Source organism: Schistocerca nitens, chromosome 7 (genome assembly GCF_023898315.1).
Source record: "Schistocerca nitens isolate TAMUIC-IGC-003100 chromosome 7, iqSchNite1.1, whole genome shotgun sequence".
NCBI classification, from domain to species: domain Eukaryota; kingdom Metazoa; phylum Arthropoda; class Insecta; order Orthoptera; family Acrididae; genus Schistocerca; species Schistocerca nitens.
Genome location: NC_064620.1, coordinates 613021953 through 613043524, shown reverse-complemented (window position 1 = coordinate 613043524; position 21572 = coordinate 613021953). Strand labels below are relative to the sequence as shown.

General features: G+C 39.5%; 1 protein-coding gene across 3 annotated transcripts in view; it reads left to right on the top strand.

Moving 5' to 3' along the window:
• Nucleotides 1–9357, top strand: part of LOC126195238 (lipase 3-like) — a 197175-nt gene extending 187818 nt beyond the window's left edge. The window contains exon 8 of one of the 3 annotated variants that reach the window (XM_049933766.1): nt 5634–9357. In XM_049933766.1, coding sequence (XP_049789723.1) covers nt 5634–5752 — 119 coding nt within the window. In that variant the 3' untranslated portion in view covers nt 5753–9357. The remainder of the gene's footprint in view (nt 1–5633) is intronic. The other 2 variants (XM_049933765.1, XM_049933764.1) reach the window with 2 other exon arrangements.
• The last annotated feature ends 12215 nt before the right edge of the window (nt 9358–21572 follow it).

Sequence of the window (21572 nt, the reverse complement as noted above, 5' to 3'; positions counted from 1 at the left end):
AGGAATTCGTGGCGGGCCGCATCAAACCAGTCAGTAGACTGATGAAAAAAAAAAAAATTCCATGTTACGATGAGACCAGGTGCAGACGTCACCGTAGGAGTACGTTAAGTTTGGTGATGACAGACGATATTAATGCGCGGTACAATGCAATAAAGGCGTGTCGCGGGGGGCAGCAACAATAATCGTACTCCTTATATAAAATAATTTAGACTACAGGTTTCAAACAGACAGGATGCAAATTATGCATGTGATGCCACGCTGATGGCGCGTAATTTTCACTTCATCAAACGTTTGCTTCCCAGAGGAATTAGGCTGCTGAAACATAAAATAAGTCTGTACAGATAACTGTCGATGGTTGTCGTACCTGTTCAGTAAGATAGTAACTCATCTGTACCCAATGTCGACATTATTTTCACAATTAACGTAGAGGTACAAAAATTTAGTTTATAGAAACAGAAGAATAATTGAGTCACAAGGAAGACTCTGAAGTGCCCCCTGGATCCTCAAAAATGAAGCGCGATAATATTGAACGTCCAGGGGAAAGATTGAGAGGTTGTGCAATGATACTTAAAACATAAAAGTTTCGAAATATTTTGCGCTGCTCGGAAATATTGTGCCGTCTGTGGGCCGTCTGCAGACTGAGTATCTATGGGTTCGCTGTTGGTTTTGTTGTTGAGTTGAAATTGAGTTCAAAACAAGACGAAAGAGCGTTATGACTGCACTGCATCGAGTGTATAAATAACTTACACGGATCTGTGGTGTCTGTTCTTACAGACATGCCCGAAGGAACAGGAACCACGCGTAATCTGCAGCTGCGATGTATTGTATGTAAATTGAAGGTGTAGGGGGTGTAAAAGGAAGGAAATGGAAGGGTTTATTGATGTCCGAAAGGACACCACACATTCATATAATTTATCTGCCTAGATGGGCAGTGGATCCACCTTCTTCAGTGCAGATGCACAAGTACCTCCGACCTGCTGTGCGGATCTCAGAGTAGCGAGCATGGAGGAAATGGACATGCACGCTGGGTAGGTGGCACACGGTGGGAATATGGGGTTGGCCGTGAGGTGTGCCAAGACAGTTCACGCGGTTGCACTAGCACTGTGTCCTGGATGGCGCAGAGGTTAACACACCTGCCTAGCAAGCAGGAGATCCTGGGTTGGAATCCCGATCTGGCACGTATTTTCACTCGTCACCGTTGATTCCGCGTAAGGTCCCGATACAGCTGAAATCAGTAGCCCCTTCCCTTTCCTTTCCTTTCCTTTCCTTTCCTTTCCTTTCCTTTCCTTTCCTTTCCTTTCCTTTCCTTTCCTTTCCTTTCCTTTCTCCCTCCCCCCCGCCACCTTCAATTTACATACAAATAACTGCCGGCATTTTGTAATATTAGAGCAGATGAGTACAAAAGCAGAGATGTTACGAATGAATCTAATGTTGTTGTTCAGAAAATATGGTAAAATCCCAAGAAGGATAATGTTTGAAAGCAATTAATTAACGCAAAATTATGAAAAACAGTATATAAGTTATTTATGTGCGTGGATACATTACCTACCCTAATGTAACCATTCAGTGCATGGCATGACATGTTACTATTACTTATTTTTAACTACTTTAAATGAAACTACACTTGTAAACGTCACTCATTGTTGTGTTTGTTGTTTGATCATGCAGAAATTTATCGGGGATGGGGGATGGGAGCGGGTGCTAGACTGCAACATTGGCATTTTCCATGTAAATGAGTTGGTCACTTGTGAGATGTATCAAACCACAACAACTAAATTTTATAGGTGACACAAGAAACATTATATCCCTGAGAACTGACGGTTATCCACTTAATAAGTGTTACAACAACATCACTTTACTTCTTGAAACAAGAAATGATTATACACCAACTGCTATAAGCATGGTATTGTCTCATTGTGGTCAGCCAGGCAGTGCTACATTTGACTAAACGGAAGGTTTAGCGGACTAATGGGGAATCACTTCTAGAAGTGTATAAGAATTTTCTAATGAATAAAAACATCGTAGTCCAGATTCTAAGGCGGAAGGGGAGCAAGTGCCAGTGCAAGGGGACGACTATGTATGTTGACAGTCATTTCGAGTAATGTATCAGATGTTGGACCATCAATACTTATAAAGTTATGATAATCTCTTTTTCTTCGGTCAGACTCAATTCTCTCACCAAATTTTCTTTACTGATTCTTGACGCTCCTTGACCTAATTTTTCATCCACCTTTTTCTTCTGTTGCAACAAAGTTGAGCGATTGTCACACTAGCAGCGTCTTTATATCAACATTCCAAATCACAGTATTATTGACAGTCTAGGGAGATAGTCAATAATATTCCGCAATATTTTGAGCCTTCTTGTCAGATGGTCAATAATACCGCATAATACTATTGTGTAGTGTTATTGACCCTCTGGGGGCCGCTCTAGGGAGTCTCCCTAGTATTATACAAAAGAACAACATAATGATTCCATCGGCTCCAACAAAGACATACTTATTTCTCAGCATGCTACTTAATTACATGACAAAATCTAAATTGTAGTAAGTTGAAGTCTGCGAAAGGGGAACAGTGGTTGAGAAACGTGTGAGACAGAGGTGTGATCATTCCTCGATGTTATTCAATCTGTACATTGAGCAAGCAGTATAGTAAGCCAATGGGAATTTGTATGAGGAACTGAAGTTAGGGGAGAAGAAATGAAAACTTCGGTGTTTGCCAGTGACACTATCATTCTGTCATAGACAGAACAGGACTTGAGAGAGGATGTCTAGAAAAGTGGTCAGAAGATAAGCATCAAGAAAACCAATGTAAGTAGTCGAATTAAATCGGGCAGTGCTGCCAGTATTAGATTAGAAAAAGGCGAAGTAGATGAGTTTTGCTATTTTGGCAACAGAAGAACTGATGATGGCCGAAGTAGGATGGATACAAGATGAATACTCACAATAGCAAGGAAAGGTTTTCTGAAAAAGAGGATTTTGTTAACACTGACTATAAACCTAATAGTTCAGAAGTCTTTCCCAAAGGTATACAGCATGTTCAGAAATTACCATTACCAATTTCTGGGGCTTGTAGAGGGGACTGACTACATAATATTTTGAATAGGAGCCTTTGTCTGTAAATGTCCCCTTCCCGTGCAAGAGCCGTTTGGAAACAAGTCTACTAGGTAGGTTTACAACATGGTAGCCATTGTGTATGATGCTTTCATGGGCCTGGCTGACGTCATTTGATATCTGTCCTGCCTTTCTAACCTGGTTTGAGGCTCAGTCACGTCTCTGTGGATGTTAAAGGTGGTATGGAGTGTTGGAAGTGGTATGAATGTCGTTGTCGGCCGTCCACAATACAGCAGACGGTGCTGGGAGCAACATCCATTGCATGCGTAGTTTCTCATGCACTTGTTGAAAGGTTCCCTTCAACATAAGGCAGTACTTCCTCTTCCAAGACGGGTGTGTGGTGAGTTCTTGGAGCACCACAGTCACGCCTGCTGACAGTGAAGGTACCCTTTCACGAAGCCATTGTGTAATTGTAGTGAAAAGGATGTACGATGAATCTGGACGGTGTGGGGAATGATCTTGATAAAGACGACGAGGAGCTCTACCATTACCATGAGCTTCACCATTCAGAACCACCATATTGGTGTATTCTGCAAATGCATAATCAACAATGTTGTTTTAATTCTCACACACACCCGAATGAGCCTCAAACCAGGTCAGACAGGTAGGGCAGACGTCAAATGACGTCTTCCGATGTGAAGTAAGCACTGACCACCATGACTGCCTGCTGCATACCTACCTAGCAAATTTGTCTTCAAACGGCTGTCACATGAAAACAATACATTTCTGGACATTGTTTCTAGTAGAAATTGTATGGGATTCCTGGAGCAAAAACCATATTCTTCAAAAATTCCCTGTTTTGTTAATCAATAACTTTCATTGATTACTTAATTTTGATCGATTAACAAATCAATTAATAATAATTATCTATTTTGAAATTTTTCAATATAGAACCAAGATTTTAGTTTTACTGTATCCCACATTAAAAAATTTATCAACATAACCAAAATAAATTCTCTTTAAATTCAAAAAATAGAAAATATACAGTTAAAAATTTAATATTCAACTAAATATACTGAATTAAAATTTTAAAAAATCCTAGATTCGTTGAAATTCAATAACATGAATTGATTTATCTTTATTTTGCTTTTTTATCTCAATATATGAAATTCAATCGAATAATTTTCTCTAATTCATCTTTGTCTTGTCGAAAAGCTTTTACTATAGCCATCTGGCAGAGTAATTTTAAATTTATCATCTGAAAGTAATATGACCTTTGAACAATATTTAGCTACGAAAATTGCAGCTTTTGAAATATTGTAAGATTTATTTCTTCAGCTCTGTTAATTTAGTGAATAATTGTTACTGTGACTGGTCAGTTTACTTACTTGATTTTTAAAGCTATCATTCATGTTCAGTTTATTTGCTTTTATTTATACAGAAAAAATAGATTTTCAAAGTTTTTGAAACTGAAAATTAATACTAAATTTTTCAGCTTAAAATTTTTGTTAAAATACTATGCTGCATATCAGAAGTTAATTATTTTTACCATACATAGTTATATTTGCAGTTGTATCATTTGGTACATTTTCATTAAAGGCGCAAAATTTTATTGTTGTTTTTCGAGAAGTTAAAAGATTCATTCACCTAGGCAAATTTATGAGAAGATAGGATGATAGTGTATAAAACTGAATGTATGGCACAAATTGACCAAAAGAATGGATTGATTGATACGACAATATTGAGGCGTTAAGGAATACGCTGCTGGATCTAAAATGTGGGAAGTCAGGGATGGGGAAGCATAAACTGCAGAGTGAGACCAAGGGCCGACTGCAGTACGTCAGCTCATATGGGCACAGACTGCAGGAGTTATTTGGAGATGAAGCTTGCACTTGAGTGAGTAGCGTGGGGAGCTAAACCATACCAGTCTCCCTGTATAACAAAGCCTCATTTTCATTTTTAAACGCTATTAGGTGATCTAAGGCCTGAAGGAAAAGAGTTTCTGGTAATAAAGAATTTTTTTCATTTTCACACCTCAATTATTTTTTTGTTCACATTTAAAACTTAACGTTATCGTTCACTGCACCTCTACGTTTAACTAGGTTATAATGTCGTTACTTGCTGACAAAACTGTTCATGAGAGGAAAAAGAAACTGGAGCCAGATTTGGATTCACTACTCAAAAACTTCCCAAGATCTAACTGTTACCTAGCAAAACGTAGCCGGCCGCGGTGGTCTCGCGGTTCTAGGCGCTCAGTCTGGAACCGCGTGACTGCTACGGTCGCAGGTTCGAATCCTGCCTCGGGCATGGATGTGCGTGATGTCCTTAGGTTAGTTAGGTTTAAGTAGTTCTAAGTTCTAGGGGACTGATGACCACAGATGTTAAGTCCCATAGTGCTCAGAGCCATTTGAACCATTTTTTGAACAAAAAGTAGCCATAAAGTATGTGTACATTCGCCTGTGTTTCCATGAATGTCGCAGTTGATAGGACCCAAGTACCTTGCTGGCTTTTCGTTCTTCATTATGTCATATGCACTACTGAAATTCCGTCAAACACATCTGTAATTTTTCTTCTCATCCACAGGAAGGTATGCGGCAGATTCGAATGATTCCAAGCAACGTCAAGAAGATGGTGGTACCGCTAGAGGGCTACGGCCATTTCCACGTGCTGTTCGACAAGAACGTACACCGTCTCGTCCATGACAAGATGTTAAGCTTCATGTCCGAGCTCTGAAAACAGGGTAGCAGCTGTTTACGGATGATCCATGCCTTTCCTGCTTCGGTCTGGTTTGGTTTCCACCACTTACTGCATAAATAGTTATTGTGATGTGACGTGTTACTGTAGCACTGAAGCCATAGACTGTGCGGCTGGTCCCGGCGAGGTTCGAGTCCTCCCTTGGGCATGGGTGTGTGTTTGTCCTTAGGATAATTTAGGTTAAGTAGTGTGTAAGCTTAGCGACTGATGACCTTAGCAGTTAAGTTCCATAAGATTTCACACACATTTGAACATTTCTTTTCTAGCACCGACTTTCATTTGTAATAAATGTGTATTAGTACAATTTTGCAGAATATCATGTTCATGCAATGTGCGACAGAGTCGAATCAAAAGACAGAAAACTCTGGATTTAATGTGCCATTGACTGCTGGGTAATTAGAGATCGGGAACATATTCTGTTTCGAGGAAATTGAGAACGATATGGCCCGTCTGCTTTTTCAAGGGAGTCATCACTGTATTTGGCTCAAACTGCTTAGGAGGCCCACAGGAAATCAAAACGTGAACTGCAGGACGAGGTATGGTATGACCACTACTCCCCCGTGGGTCATAAGACAGCAAATATGAGACAAGACTTCATGTGTATTGATAGACTGTTAAACAATGGAGGCACGACACATAAATCACACTTGGAACCCTGCTGCTCCGAATTTTTTCGATGTTGTGAACCATTCCGACCGTTGATGAAACAAATAGATTCCTGATAGAATTCTGTTGCCATAAAGGACCTTACTTTACTTGTACATGATTCTCTGTTTGATGGTACCCCACTGATTTTATTGTCTGCTAGGTTTCCACCAACACCTGTTTGTTAATAAATTTTGTTGGGCTTCAGGCTGCTAATAGTAGTTAGATAACTTTAGGCGAAGGGCTTTCAGTCATTGTCTAGTAGTGAATGACTACCGTGTGTGAGTATCTTGTGTTTTCACTCCATGTTCAGTCAATCAACTTTGGCCCTTTTTGTTTGACATATTCAGCATGGTTATGGAAAAACACATTACAGTCTAATGTTATTACGAAATATTTTGTACCTGGTTTCCAGGTGATTCCTGCAGTGTCGATGGTTACGTTGTCTTTGCTTTTTCTGTGTTTAGCGTGGTTTTATTCACCCTGCACCACTTGTCTGTCTTGTTAATTTGGTTTTCGGGGCGATTTACGTTGTTTTTGTGTTTAGGTTAAGATGTAAATATAGCCACATCAATTGCAAGTTGTTTTAGATATCAGTGAAGCTCAAGCAGCAGTCAGTAACGATGCAGTCAATCTATCTGCATAACACAGTGTCACAAATTTACCTCTAATTTGTTACAAACACACACACACTGCATAATGTACTACCTCCCTGCCCTCCCCTCCCATCGGAGTCTAGCATTTTAGCATGCATGAAAATGAAAGCCAATGACAATGTAGCTTAGTCTAGGCTGTCCTCAAAAATTGTTTGTCCTGAAATTACATTAGCTGTATTTCTAAATCTGAAATACGTCGTCAAAACACACACACTTCAATGAAACGTACCTTGTGTGAAATGATCCGATGTTAAAAAAGTAACCTCAACTGTATTGTTGTTACTGACTTCTAATAGTCGTTTACAGCTGGTTCACTGGTTCCATTTGGAAGTTTCATGGGAAATATGGCATACATCATTCGCTATATATGCAAGATATTTTCAATAAATAGTTAAAAACCACTGTTTGCTTATGCAGCGTAATTAATGAATTAGTAACATGTACTTTCTGGATATGAGTTTTACTCTAAATAATGTTTTTAAAAACTTCAAAAACGCGAAATAAAATCGACTTAAGTTGCTAGTCATCACCAACAGATGTCTGTACTTGCAAACATCTAATGTTCGATCGCTGTTCCACAGATTGCTATGCTAGCACAATGTACCTTCAAATTAGTTATGGCGACTATAATTCTTGTCAAATTTTGCATTGTTATAAGTCTAAAATATCATCAAAAGTAGATCAGTGATGCAAAAACTGCGACGTTTGTCTTGAATCTCACAATGTTTACATCAAGCACAACAGCATTTATGTGAAATATCACGATGTTATCTTTCACTTATGCACATACAAATTCGTCAAACTGGCCCTAAAACATGATTATGAATTAAAGTATGTTATTTACACAATATAAACACGTTTGTTTAAAAGGAAATCACTTGCAGATGACATTTAAAATTGGGTCTCAATGACCTAACCAAATCCAACCAAAGTACTAGCAAACATGCAAACAAGGAGGCACTTTGATTGTAATTATTCAGACCCATTCTTCATGTATAACACTCATATTAAACAATTAGGTGTTACAATGATATCTAAGTACTGAGGAGTGTTGATGCTGATGCTGTGTACTTACATAACCTAACGTTTTTATGGCTCTTTTTCATCACTAATTTAGGAGTAGGAGAAGATAATGAATCGTTAGAAAACTAGAAATCATGGGCGTTTATTAGAAATGGTTAGGCTATTCATTGTTAAGCAGGAAATGAACTGCTGCAATTTTAACCAAATGGAACTATGCTGTCAAGACTGTATTTTATATAATCAACCATTAAATAAAATCAACAAGTAATAAAAACACGTGATGTAAAACCCTGTGAGCGCATGCACATGCACACACACACACACACACACACACACACACACACACACACACACACACACTGGAAGTTTCTCATTGTAATACGCAAGTTTAATTATAGATCTCCACCAAAATTCGAACTGTGGATAGAAATTACACTGTTTTATTTCTCAAAATATGTACTATTTTGCACACTTTGGAAGCACAATTGACCTTCAAGTAAAATATTTCCACATATATATTATCTGTATTGCTTGCAAAAATACACAGAGCTTACATATTGGCAATACTGATAAAAACGATTACGTTAAGCAGTAAGAAAGGAGAGATTACTTTATCTTGCTTTTCAGTTCCTATGAACCTTCAGATTAAATATTTTCATGTATAAGTTCCCCACATAATTTATCAAAGTGCATGCAGCTCCCTTACTGATATTACTTACATAAATTATAGGTTATTAGAGAGTGTAGTTCGATTTTTGTATCTCATATTAAATTCATCTAAACACATTAAAACTGATTTCAAAGCAAACACATGAATACTGTTGCAGGAGTAACTTTCTGTTTAGCTCTCCATTAAATGCACTGTGGAATGTGAGTCCCTGGTTTTAACTTTCAATCATCAGTGAATTAGAAAGTAAAGATTTCCGTTTGCAACTTTTTCTATGTTTACCTCCATCTTTAACAAACCGCTGGCAATTATTGAAGACAGTCATTATTGTCTCAAGCAGCAAAGCCCATGAACTGATGTGTGTCTGTTTATGTGTGCATTCTTGTAAAGTTTGTTCAGTATCAGTTCTTTACAATGTATTGCAAGGCAGTTTTTTTTCCTGGTCATATTACAAAATACAAACAATAAAGTTTATAAAAGTTGTTTATTCATTTCCTTATTTAGAAAATTTATTCATCCTGATGATCACACAATTATGAATCTTTTTATTTACCAACAATGATTACTGAATGAAGTTTAATTTCTTATTATTTTTAGGAGATTAATTGATCATGAGCAGCTGTTGAAATGGTTGGACAAAGAACTTGTTAATAATGATTTTAGTAATTTAGAGTCAACCTTCGAAAGTGATTGTAATTCCGAAAGTGAGCAGTCTTTGGACAAAACTGATACTATCGATAAATTTGACTTTTATGTTGGGGAAGATGGTATACAATGGGGTTATTGACCTCTGACTCAGAAGGCAGGAAAATGGGATGAGCTCAGCATTATATTGTCAACCATTTACCAGCAGTCACAGATGAAGTAAGATACACCATGTATACAGTCAAGTATTTACAGCTTTTCTTCACAGATGACAGTTTGGAAGAAATTGTTTGCTGTATTAACATTTACATATCTACCTTTAGTTCTAAATATTCCAGAGTAGGAAATGCTGCAGATACTAACTTTACAAACATCGAAGTATGGTCAGGGCCTCCGTTTTTGTCATGTGTTCTACGAACATCACACAAAAATTTACTAGATCTCTGGGATGGAGATCGTATTAGGGTGCAGTACTTCAGACTTTCTGTGGTATCATATATCGATCCTGTCCATGGGTGCCAAACCTGGCAATGAAATTGCAAGTTTCCATCAGACACAAACAGTAGTTGTGCGTGATCTGGCTCTGCACTACAAGCGCTCTCTGCCAATGCAATATAGGATAGCTGGCAGCAGCCACAGTGCCCACTCGCACGTCAGTACATGACACTATGCACGTACCACCATGGTTCGTGCTAAGTACAGAGAGCCTCATCCTTGTTAACATTGAGAGCTGGACTTTATTTCTTGCTGCATTTTGTGTAAAGAGTCTTCGTTCATTTTGAGAAACACAGCTTGAATATACCTTCCATTTACTCTGTTATCTTGTTTTATAATCATTTCTGCTTCCATCCACCTTTCCTATGATGACAGTTGCCCCACCACTCTGTAGCCCATCTGTCCTTACCACTGCATTGAATACGAAGTCGTTTGCAACACTTTCAGTGGGTATAAACGATTTTCATTTCTTACTGACATGTCTGAGTGTTGATGACATCAAAAACAGACCTGACTGGAAGGGAACAGACAAATTAGCCACTGACTGATACGTGATCAGAGGTTACAGTAAATGCTGTTATTGACTTAAGGGTATGTTATGAGATAAATTATTTTCTTACACTATTAACCTCCATTATGGTTTCAGCTAACACAGTGATAAATTTTGCTGCCATACATCCAATTGAGCAGCGATAATATAAAATAAACATTGAACTAGGTGCGAAAAAAATACGATCTGTTCAAGAAAATGGTCCAGACTGTGTGGTAACAGAGCAATCCCACAATGAGGCCTTCGTTTTCTAGGTAATTATTAACCAAATAAGCGACTGGATTGGGTCTGATGAAACTGCACTGTTTAACCCTGATTAACTGTGCCAACCACAAATATCGTTGTCTTGTGTCGCTCCATTGATGTTTTACAGTTGTCAACCCATACCAATTTCTACACTATTGTTCAGCTAATACAGTGATAAATTGTGTTGTCATACGTCCAAGTGAGCAGCAATAACATATAATAAACACTGAAATACACTAGCAAAATTTGTGATGCGAACAAGAAAATGACCCAGATTACGAACTAGCAGCACAATACCACAATGAGACAGTTACCAACGAGATAATTTGTAATCAAATAAGTGGTTGGGATCTGATGCAATTTTACCCTTTAATGCATCGAGTGGGACATTGCTGTGAGACTTGCAGGTGGGGAAAGAGAGATATAATGAAACTTCAACTTATTAATATGAAATAAACACTGCTCCAGCTCATATAATGTACGTTTATTGTATAGTTATTACATTAAATTAAGATTAAACTGTGATTTTGCACATGTATGTTTACCTTGTTAACATAAAGACAGCTATTTGAGACATGTGCGCAAAGTACGCCCTGCGCCCACTCACGTTGCGAGAAACGGGCTGTCCACATGTGGATTAATGCTTTTAGTGGGTCAGTGCTGTTTGGTAACACATGTACCCTGCAACAGATTGATAGAACGAAAAATTCCAATTCAATATTATCAGAATACAAAAAGAAAACAAAGATTCTAATGAAACGAAGAAGTCCAACACTTTATGGGCAATTAAAGTCACATAAGCCGATGGCTCCTAGATGTCCAATTGTTAATTGTGTTAACCATCTGACTTATCGAGTTAATAAAACTCTCTATATTTCACATATGGGTAAAACACTCCATAAAAAAATTTAAAATACTTGCAAATACCATAAAGGACATACAAATCCCACACAATGCCATGACAAATGCAAAACCCTCAACATATCAAAACTCTACTAACATACCTACACAAAAACAATAGATATTATAGAACACAATTTCATGACTCATAAGAAACTACCAACTGAAGGACAATGGAATTATACAACTTTTCAAAGTAACACTTTGGTAAAATTATTTCCAATTTAATGTAAGCGTTTGTACACAGTGTAATGTCATGTGTATTTAGGCGAGCTAATGAGCTACCCACCATTGGTACGATGTGGGAGGAATTTGTTGCATGGCTGAACGTTAGTGGGTCCACGTATCACTGCATGCCACAGCAGTTCCAGCTTCTGCCCAGGTGACTGGTGTGAGCAAGTCCAAGTACAAAGACTAGCAGAATCGCCAGAAATAGGGAATTTAACGGTTGTTGCTAGAATGGCCTTTGTGCAGGAGACAATGTTTACAGACATGGTGGAGTCTCACACAAGCTGAAATTTTCTTACAGTTCTTTGACGGTCTATAATAATTCTCCTTAAGTATTGAAGCAAATCTGAATGGATCAGTGATCTCAGCTAAATGAGGCACATTCAGTAACACGACAGTATTTCAATATATTTAGAACTACGGAAGTTAATATTTCACAACGGAAAACATTTTCACAATGAACTTCTGAATTACCAAACGATATCTCACATGACAGCAATACACTATAGCTAGCATCCCTGAATATATATATATATATATATATATATATATATATATATATATATATATATGTGTGTGTGTGTGTGTGTGTTTGTGTGTGTGTGTGTGTGTGTGTGTATGGTCCATTGATCGTGACCGCGCCAAATATCTCACGTAATAGGCATCAACCGAAAAAACTACAAAGAACGAAACGTGTCTAGCTTGAAGGGGGAAACGAGATGGCGCTATGCTTGGCCCCTAGATGGCGCTGCCATAGGTCAAACTGATATCAGCTGCGTTTTTTTAAATATTAACCCCCATTTTTACTACTTATTCGTGTAGTAGGTAAAGAAATATGAATGTTTCAGTTGGACCACTTTTTTCGCTTTTTGGTAGATGGCGCTGTAATAGTCACAAACGTATCAGTACGTGGTATCATGTAACATTCCCCCAGTGTGGACGGTATTTGCTTCGTGATACATTACCCGTGTTAAAATCAGAGGTGTACAAATTCCCCTTGCAGCCTGCTTGCCCCTAGCTCCTCTGCAACCATTCATGCAGGTCAGCCTGCCGCGAGGTAAACACAAGAGTGCGCGTGTACTGAGGCATAGTGGGCAATGCGGGCGATACGGGCTCCCGCAAGCCCGGGCTACCTGGGTTCCCCCGCAAGCCTGCCAAGCTTCACGGGACCCGCTCAGCTTGCTGCGCCTGACAACAGGTTGCGCTGTCAAGCTACCGTGACTAGAGTAGCCAGGTAGTTAGCCCGCAGTTCATTTATCGCAACGGTGGAGGCAGCACAATGAATAGGTCGAACTTTAGTGAGATTGAAAAAAAATTGACAACTGGCGAATACATGCTGGTAACGAAACAGAGCACAAGTGCCGCATGGGAAACGTTTTCGTGTGTTTATGAGGCCGCTTCAAATAAATCGGTAGGTGTGTCTCAATGCAAACTATGTAAAAAGCTCTTGAGTACTTATTCGGGAACCTCGAGTATGTTACGACATGTGTGCAGATTTGACAAGCAGTTCCATCACTCCGTAAATATCTTGAAAGAGGACAAAGATTTAGTGGCCGAAAAGTGCGTCGAAATGTGTGCTAAGGACCTGAGACCATTTAGCAGTATAGAGGGAGAAGGATTTCTTAATTTAGGGCAGACACTGATCGACATAGGTAAAAAATATGGCTCAGTTGATATTAAAAATGTTATGCCTTCCCGAGTGACAGTAGATAGGAAAGTTCAAACCTTAGCTGATAAAGTGCGCAGCAAAATGCTCCCAGATATAGTGCATGCGATTCGTTCTGGTATATGTGCCAGTACAATTGATCTATGGACAGACAATTACAAAGGGGTGCATTACATGTCCGTCACAATGCATTACATAAATTCAGACTGCCGTTTGAATGAATATGTACTGATGTGCTCTGCGTTTCCTGACTGCCCAAAAACTGGCTCGAATATTCGAAACGAGTTGGAAGATGGCTTAGAAACTATGGGTGTTTCTCGTGAAGACATTGCCAAAATTACGTTTGTCACAGACCAGGGCAGTAACATTGTCAAAGCTCTCGAAGTATATCAGCGTCTTCCATGCATGGCTCATAGTATAAACAAAGTCTTGAAACATGTTCTGAGCGAACAGTTTTTTAAAGAAAATGTTCCAAATATATTAGCCATTCTTAATACAGTGCGGGCTACGGTTTCGTACTTCAAGAGAAGAGGTCTCTGTGTGAGACTGAACTCATCATTAAAGCAGTGGGTTTCAACTCGTTGGAATAGTTATTTTGACATGCTTGTATCAGTCCATTCTCAGATTGATTCAGTGAAGGCTGTTTTACATAATGAAGGTGCCTCTGATAAAATGCTGGGTTATGACCACCATGTAACTGGCCAGCTTATAGAATTTCTTAAGCCGTTTAAAGAAGCCACAGTTGATCTAGAGAGTGACAAGGATCCAACCCTACATTTAGTTCTACCGTGGTTTTATGCCTTAAAAACTCACTGTACCGTACGGGATAACGATGAAGAGGTTTGTAATTTTATTCCATCTGAATATTATAGAACCACTTGTGAAATATGTATGTTGAGAATATGTATTTTCAGGACATGAAACCTTTGAAACAAGCCGCTGATGCCTTCCTAGATCAGAAAATGTGCGTTAGTACGTTGCATAAAATTGCAACGTTTATGGTGGCTAACTACCGCACATTAAGAAAGTTAACCGAGGATGAAAAAATTGAAGTTTACCAAGCAGCACGACAGATGTGTGCTGAAGGTAAGCTCCTAAGATAATGCATACATTCTTCATCTACATGTACATGGTTACTCTGCAAGTCACACGCAAGTGCTTAGTTGAGGGTTCATCGAACCACTTTCAACTTATTTGTCTCCTTTTCTCGAATTTCGCGCGGGATAGAACACCTACATCTCTCCGTCTGAGCGCTGCTTTTTTGTATTTTATTCTGATGATCATTTCTTCCAATGTATATGGGACTCAACAATATCTCTTCGAATTCGGAGGTGTAAGTTGGTGATCGAAATTTCATATATAGATCGCGCCACGTCAAAAAACGCCATTGTTGTAATGATTACCACCCCAACTCTTGTGTAATTTCCGCGACACTCTTTCCCCTGTTTTACGATAATACCAAACCAGCTGCCCTTATTTAGACTCTTTCGACCTCTTCCGTCAATAGTAAGGCTCTCCAACTTCGTAGCAATGCTCCAAAAGAGTGTTTTGTCATTAAAACGCCTACAGTTTTTTCTGTGTGTCCATTCCTATTTAAGTAGGTCGTAATTGTAATCAGAGGTATTAAGTAGAATCTACAGCCTTTAGATTTGACTGGTTGATCTTGTAAACGAAGTTTAACGGACTTAGTTTAGTACACACAGGGATAACCTCGCTCTTGTCATTATTTATTGCCAACTGCTAATTTTCACACCAAAAATATATACCTTATTTAAATCGTCCTGCAGTTAGTTTTGATCTTCTGGTGACTTTACAGGACGATAAATGATAGCATCATCTAAAACCTATTATAATTTCAACTATGTGTAGTTCGATCTTCACATTATTCTGCAAATATTAATTGGAACCTGTACAGTTTCAGTACAAGTGCCCAATCACAGCAACCAAGAAACAAATCCAGGGCCGTACAAAATGGCGAAATTTGAGGACTGGGCAGAAGAGCCTCCTCTCCTACATGATGAAGTCAGCAGATACTTGCAAGAACACTGTGTGAACGAGGGAGATATTCTACAGTGGTGGAAAAATAACTCCCAACGACTTCCTCGACTTGCGTGTGTGGCAAGAAAAATATTAAATATACCAGCCACTAGTGCGTCTAGTGAGAGAATTTTTAGTTGCGCTGGAAACCTAATTAGCGAAAAACGATCACGTCTTAATGCAGACAGACTTAACGATCTCATCATAATTAATTCAAACACTAATCAGCAGACACATTGAAAATACAGTAGAACATTACACGGGAAACTATGAGTTTGAGCGCAAATTTACTAATTAAGAGTGCAGATTTCTTTCTTGTGCTTTCTGGGCGTCAATTTCTGAGATAGAAATTTTGTAATGCATACAGTTCATTTTTATTTTAGACTAAACTTTTTGATTTCAATCCTCCCAAGTGACATTAATTATTGTTTGTAAACCATTTTCTGTTACTTGGGTTTGCAAAAGTAGCCAAATATTTTTAGGAGTATCTGGTTTGGCCTAAATAATACTTTCAGGGGAACTGAAGGAAAATTTGTAAAGATTTTATGTTGAAAAGTGTTCTGCAAAATAAAATATTCATTTGTGGAGTAAGGCAATACACATTATGAGTTTAAATTACAATTTATTTTGTTGAGTTCCACACACATTGCAAAATGTAATTTTATTCTTGTATTTCTATATTAAGGGGAATCCAACATGCAGAGTCAAGATGCTGAAGACCTAGACACTAGAAATACTCCTAAAATGAAGAGCGTCTTTTTCCATGAATGTATTGTAGTAGGAATATAATGGAAACTCTGAGCCACTCTCCACAGCGTCTATATCTGCGTCATGAGGATTCAGACTCGTCGTTTACGTCTGTGTTATGAGGGTCTAGAGTCGTCGTTTAGATTTGCATCATGCAAGTAAACACTCGTCGTCTTAGTCTGCATCATGATGGTCCGAAATATGGTCCCTCATGATGCAGACCTATACTACAAGTGTGGACTCTAATGACGCAAACGTAGGAGCCGCGAAAAATGGCTCAGGGTCGCCATTGTATTCCCAGTACTATAGTTTTTAGACGAACTGGATACGAAACAAGTCCTTCGATTTTGTTAAAATGCATTTTGGCAATTTAGAATGATTTTGCCAACTTCGAATGAATTCACAGAACCAGTAAAATACATCCTGGAAACGTAGTTAAATATTTATATAATTGGTGTCATACTTGGCTGAAACACACTAAAGTTAAAGAATCTAGACTTCCTAAATCTTAATTTGGTTCTCATTGCAGTACAGTGGTTAATAGGGGCGTAGATAATTTATTCTTCTGGGGAGGTGACCAATCTTCTTTTTGGGGGGTGGAGGTTCACTTCTTTAGTACAAATATCCATCCGTTTCGGTGTTGAAAAGTGCAGCACAGACTGCATTGCGTTGCCTGGGCATTTATTTATTCCGTACTCTCGTAGTCCATCTTCCCTCCCGTATTTTCTCTCTATCCATTTAGTCCTCTCCCACTATCTCTTTGATCACCTCCCCCCCCACTCCCCATCCCTTGGCCGGCCGAAGTCGCCAAGCAGTTCTAGGCGCTACAGTCTGGAACCGCGCGACCGCTACGGTTGCAGGTTCGAATCCTGCCTCGGGCATGGATGTGTGTGATGTCCTTAGGTTAGTTAGGTTTAAGTAGTTCTAAGTTCTAGGGGACTGATGACCTCAGAAGTTAAGTCCCATATTGCTCAGGGCCATTTGAACCATTTTTGAACCCATCCCTTGGCCCATCTCCCCCCCCCCCCACCCTCTATCCTTCTCCTCGTCCTCTCTCTGTTGGATTCCGCCACCTCAGTTCATCTCCTCTTCACCTATCTATGAAAACTCATATATATCTGTCAACTTTTGTGGTGATCAGTGAATCAGTGTCAAAGTTTATTGCTAGGTAGCATTTATTGTAATACTTTTTGATACGCAGCATTGATAGTTTTGTTTTCTGGTGCGTAAACAAATGAAGTTGAAAGTGTCCCGACAGGGGAATATGCGACATACAAATAGCCATGTGAAAAACATGATTTTCAAGATTGATGCCACAAACATATAACAATTGCCCTTGCGATTTATCTATCGACATGGCAAATGTAAGCTGCACTGGAAATTATAACCGTTTAAAGTCGAATGGCATGTCGGTCGGAATCTTAGTGATACTGGAATCGAACTGTCCTCACCTTTGTACTTTCCTTTTAAAATTGTGGCTTCGATTACGTTGTTCTTTAACTTCTTCCCCGCAAGCCGGGTGCCATTACAAAGACGTGGCTGGTTTACCTTTCGCAACATGATTGCCGATCCGACTTAATTACAGATTGGGAGGCGGTAATCCGGGGAAATCCGGCGAATTTAAAAATTCCGTAGGATAGTTGACTACATCATCTTGGTTAGTAACGGAATAAACCGACTTGTATGTCAGCAATTCGCCAGGTGTCATATTTTGAATCTGAAAATTCATTTCGTTAACATCAAGGTTTTTTGCAGCCAATATAACACGTTCACTCAACCAAAAATGGTTTGCAACTGTTAAACGACATTTACTGTGCGCGAATTGTCCAACACGATGACTGTGAATGTGTCAGACAGCTCTCAAATTTCAAAAAGATCATAGACATTTCGTTTAAAAGAAATATATATATATATATATATATATATATATATATATATATATATATATATATATATACTCATAGACAAATATATATATACACACACACACACACACACACACACACACACACACACACATATATATATATATATATATATATATATATATATATATATATATATATATATATATATATATATGCACATGTAAATATTCAAAAACCTTCTCAATGGAAACATGCGTACATAGTAAACTTTCATGGTAACCCGCAAACGATGTCAAAATCTTTTGTAAGGTACTCTCTTCAATGTACTGTCCGAAATATTATGTAGACAGTGATGTTCCTCTTGATGGTCAAGTGTGCAAAATTTCTTCAAGGTCGGAATAAAATTGTAGGTTGGTGTAGAAGTGTGTAAGTAAAGTACCCTCCGCCATGCACCATTCAGAATTTTAAGCAGACAGCGCCCTTCATCCTGCTTTGAATATCAAGTGTGCCAAATTTCATCAAGATCGGAATAAATACGTACAATTTGTCGAATTCCATTATGTAAAGGAACCTCTGCCATGCACCATATGAAATTTTATGTAGACTGTGACCTTCCTCTTGGTTTCAAGGTATAGTGTGCAAAATTTCATCAAGATTGTATGCAATACAAACACACGGACACAATGAAAACGCACTTTCAGTTTTTGTCAAATTTTCCAATTTTTCGGTCGATTTTCGAAAAATTTTATTTCATAAAAACCTTGTCCTGAGAATTACGAAAACAGCAAAAAAAAATTTAGCCGAACTGGTCCAGGCGTTATCGAGTTTTACGCTTATGAACACATTTGGCAATTAATTTTTATTTATATAGATAAGAAGCCCGAAATATACGCGTAAAGGAAGAATATACAAATAAAACCAATATTTTTTTACCTGAAATTAATACATATATATAACGTTGGGGTTTGTCTTTTGCTGCTCAGGTAAAATTAAAACTTTTGATTAACGTTCATAATACGACAATGACGCGCGCAGACTAAACGGCTGCGTAGCGGAGCTCAGCAGTAATATGGGCAGGCAGGCAAGTTTCCCGCAGCCTGCCCGGGTTCGGGTTGGGTTCTGCTTGGCTTGGCTGGGAGTGGAGCAGCCTGCCCGTTCTGTTGAGAACGCGCGGCGGCCTGCCCGCCTGGCCACCGGGCAAGCATGGGCGGGTTAAAAGCGGAACATGTGCACCCCTAGTTAAAATGGACCGTTTACGAATTGCGGAAAACGTCGATATCGTGTTGATGTATTGGCTATTGTGATCAAAATGCCCAACGGGCGTGTGCTATGTATGCTGCTCGGTATCCTGGACGACATCATCCAGGTGTCCGGACCGTTGCCGGATAGTTACGTTATTTAAGGAAACAGGAAGCGTTCAGCCACATGTGAAACGTGAGCCACGACCTGCAACAAATGACGATCCCCAAGTAGCTGCTGTCGCGGCTAATCCGCACATCAGTAGCGGACAAATTGTGCGAGAATCGGGAATCTCAGAAACGTCGGTGTTGAGAAAGCTACATCAACATAGATTGCACCCGTACCATATTTCTATGCACCAGGAATTGCATGGCGACGACTTTGAACGTCGTGTACAGTTCTGCCACTGGGCACAAGAGAAATTACGGGACGATGACAGACTTTTTGCACGCGTTCTATTTAGCACCGAAGCGTTATTCATCAACAGAATTCACTATTGGGCAAGCGAAGATCCACGATGGCTGCAACAACTGGAACATCAGCGACCTTGGCGGGTTAATTTAGGGTGCGGCATTATGGGAGGAAGGGTAATTGGCCCCCATTTTATCGATGGCAATCTAAATGCTGCAATGTATGCTGATTTCCTACGTAATGTTCTACCGATGTTACTACAAGATGTTTCACTGCATGACAGAATGGCGATGAACTTCCAACATGATGGATGTCCGGCACATAGCTCGCGAGCGGTTGAAGCGTTATTGAATAGCATATTTCATGACAGGTGGATTGGTCGTCGAAGCACCGTACCATGGCCCGCACGTTAACCGGATCTGACGTCCACGGATATCTTTCTGTGGGGAAAGTTGAAGGATATCGTGATCCACCGACAACGCCTGACTACATGCGTCAGCGCATTGTCAACGCATGTGCGAACATCACGGAAGTCGAAATACTCGCTGCTGAGAGGAATGTATTGCCAAATGCATTGAGGTTGACAGACATTATTTTGAGCATTTATTGCATTAATGTGGTATTTACAGGTAATCACGCTGTAACACCATGTGTTCTCAGAAATGATAAGTTCACAAAGGTACATGTATCACATTGGAACAACTGAAATAAAATGTTCAAACGTACCTACGTTCTGTATTTTAATTTAAAAACCTACCTGTTACCAATTGTTCGTCTAAAATTGTTAGCCATATGTTTCTGACTATTACAGCGCCATCTGCCACAAAGCAAAAAAAGTGGTTTTTTTACGTACTACACGAATATGTAATAAAAATGGGTGTTTCTATTTTAAAAAACGCAGTTGATATCCGTTTGACCTATGGCAGCGCCATCTAGCGGGCCAACGATAGCGCCATCTGGTTTAGCCCTGCAAGCTAGACAAGTTTCATTCTTTGTAGTTTTTTCGTTTGACGCTTATTTCGTGAGATATTTGGCCCGGTCACGATCAATGGACCACCCTATATATATATATATATATATATATATATATATATATATATATATATATATATGATGCCTTTAACGCATGTTTCATTATATAAATGTTTGTCGGAACATTGCATGCTCCACAATCACATAGCAAATGAAACAGCAGTAATACCTTATACTGTCACGCATATATACACTCCTGGAAATGGAAAAAAGAACACATTGACACCGGTGTGCCAGACCCACCATACTTGCTCTGGACACTGCGATAGGGCTGTACAAGCAATGATCACACGCACGGCACAGCGGACACACCAGGAACCGCGGTGTTGGCCGTCGAATGGCGCCAGCTGCGCAGCATTTGTGCACCGCCGCCGTCAGTGTCAGCCAGTTTGCCGTGGCATACGGAGCTCCATCGCAGTCTTTAACACTGGTAGCATGCCGCGACAGCGTGGACGTGAACCGTATGTGCAGTTGACGGACTTTGAGCGAGAGCGTATAGTGGGCATGCGGGAGGCCGGGTGGACGTACCGCCGAATTGCTCAACACGTGGGGCGTGAGGTCTCCACAGTACATCGATGTTGTCGCCAGTGGTCGGCGGAAGGTGCACGTGCCCGTCGACCTGGGACCGGACCGCAGCGACGCACGGATGCACGCCAAGACCGTAGGATCCTACGCAGTGCAGTAGGGGACCGCACCGCCACTTCCCAGCAAAT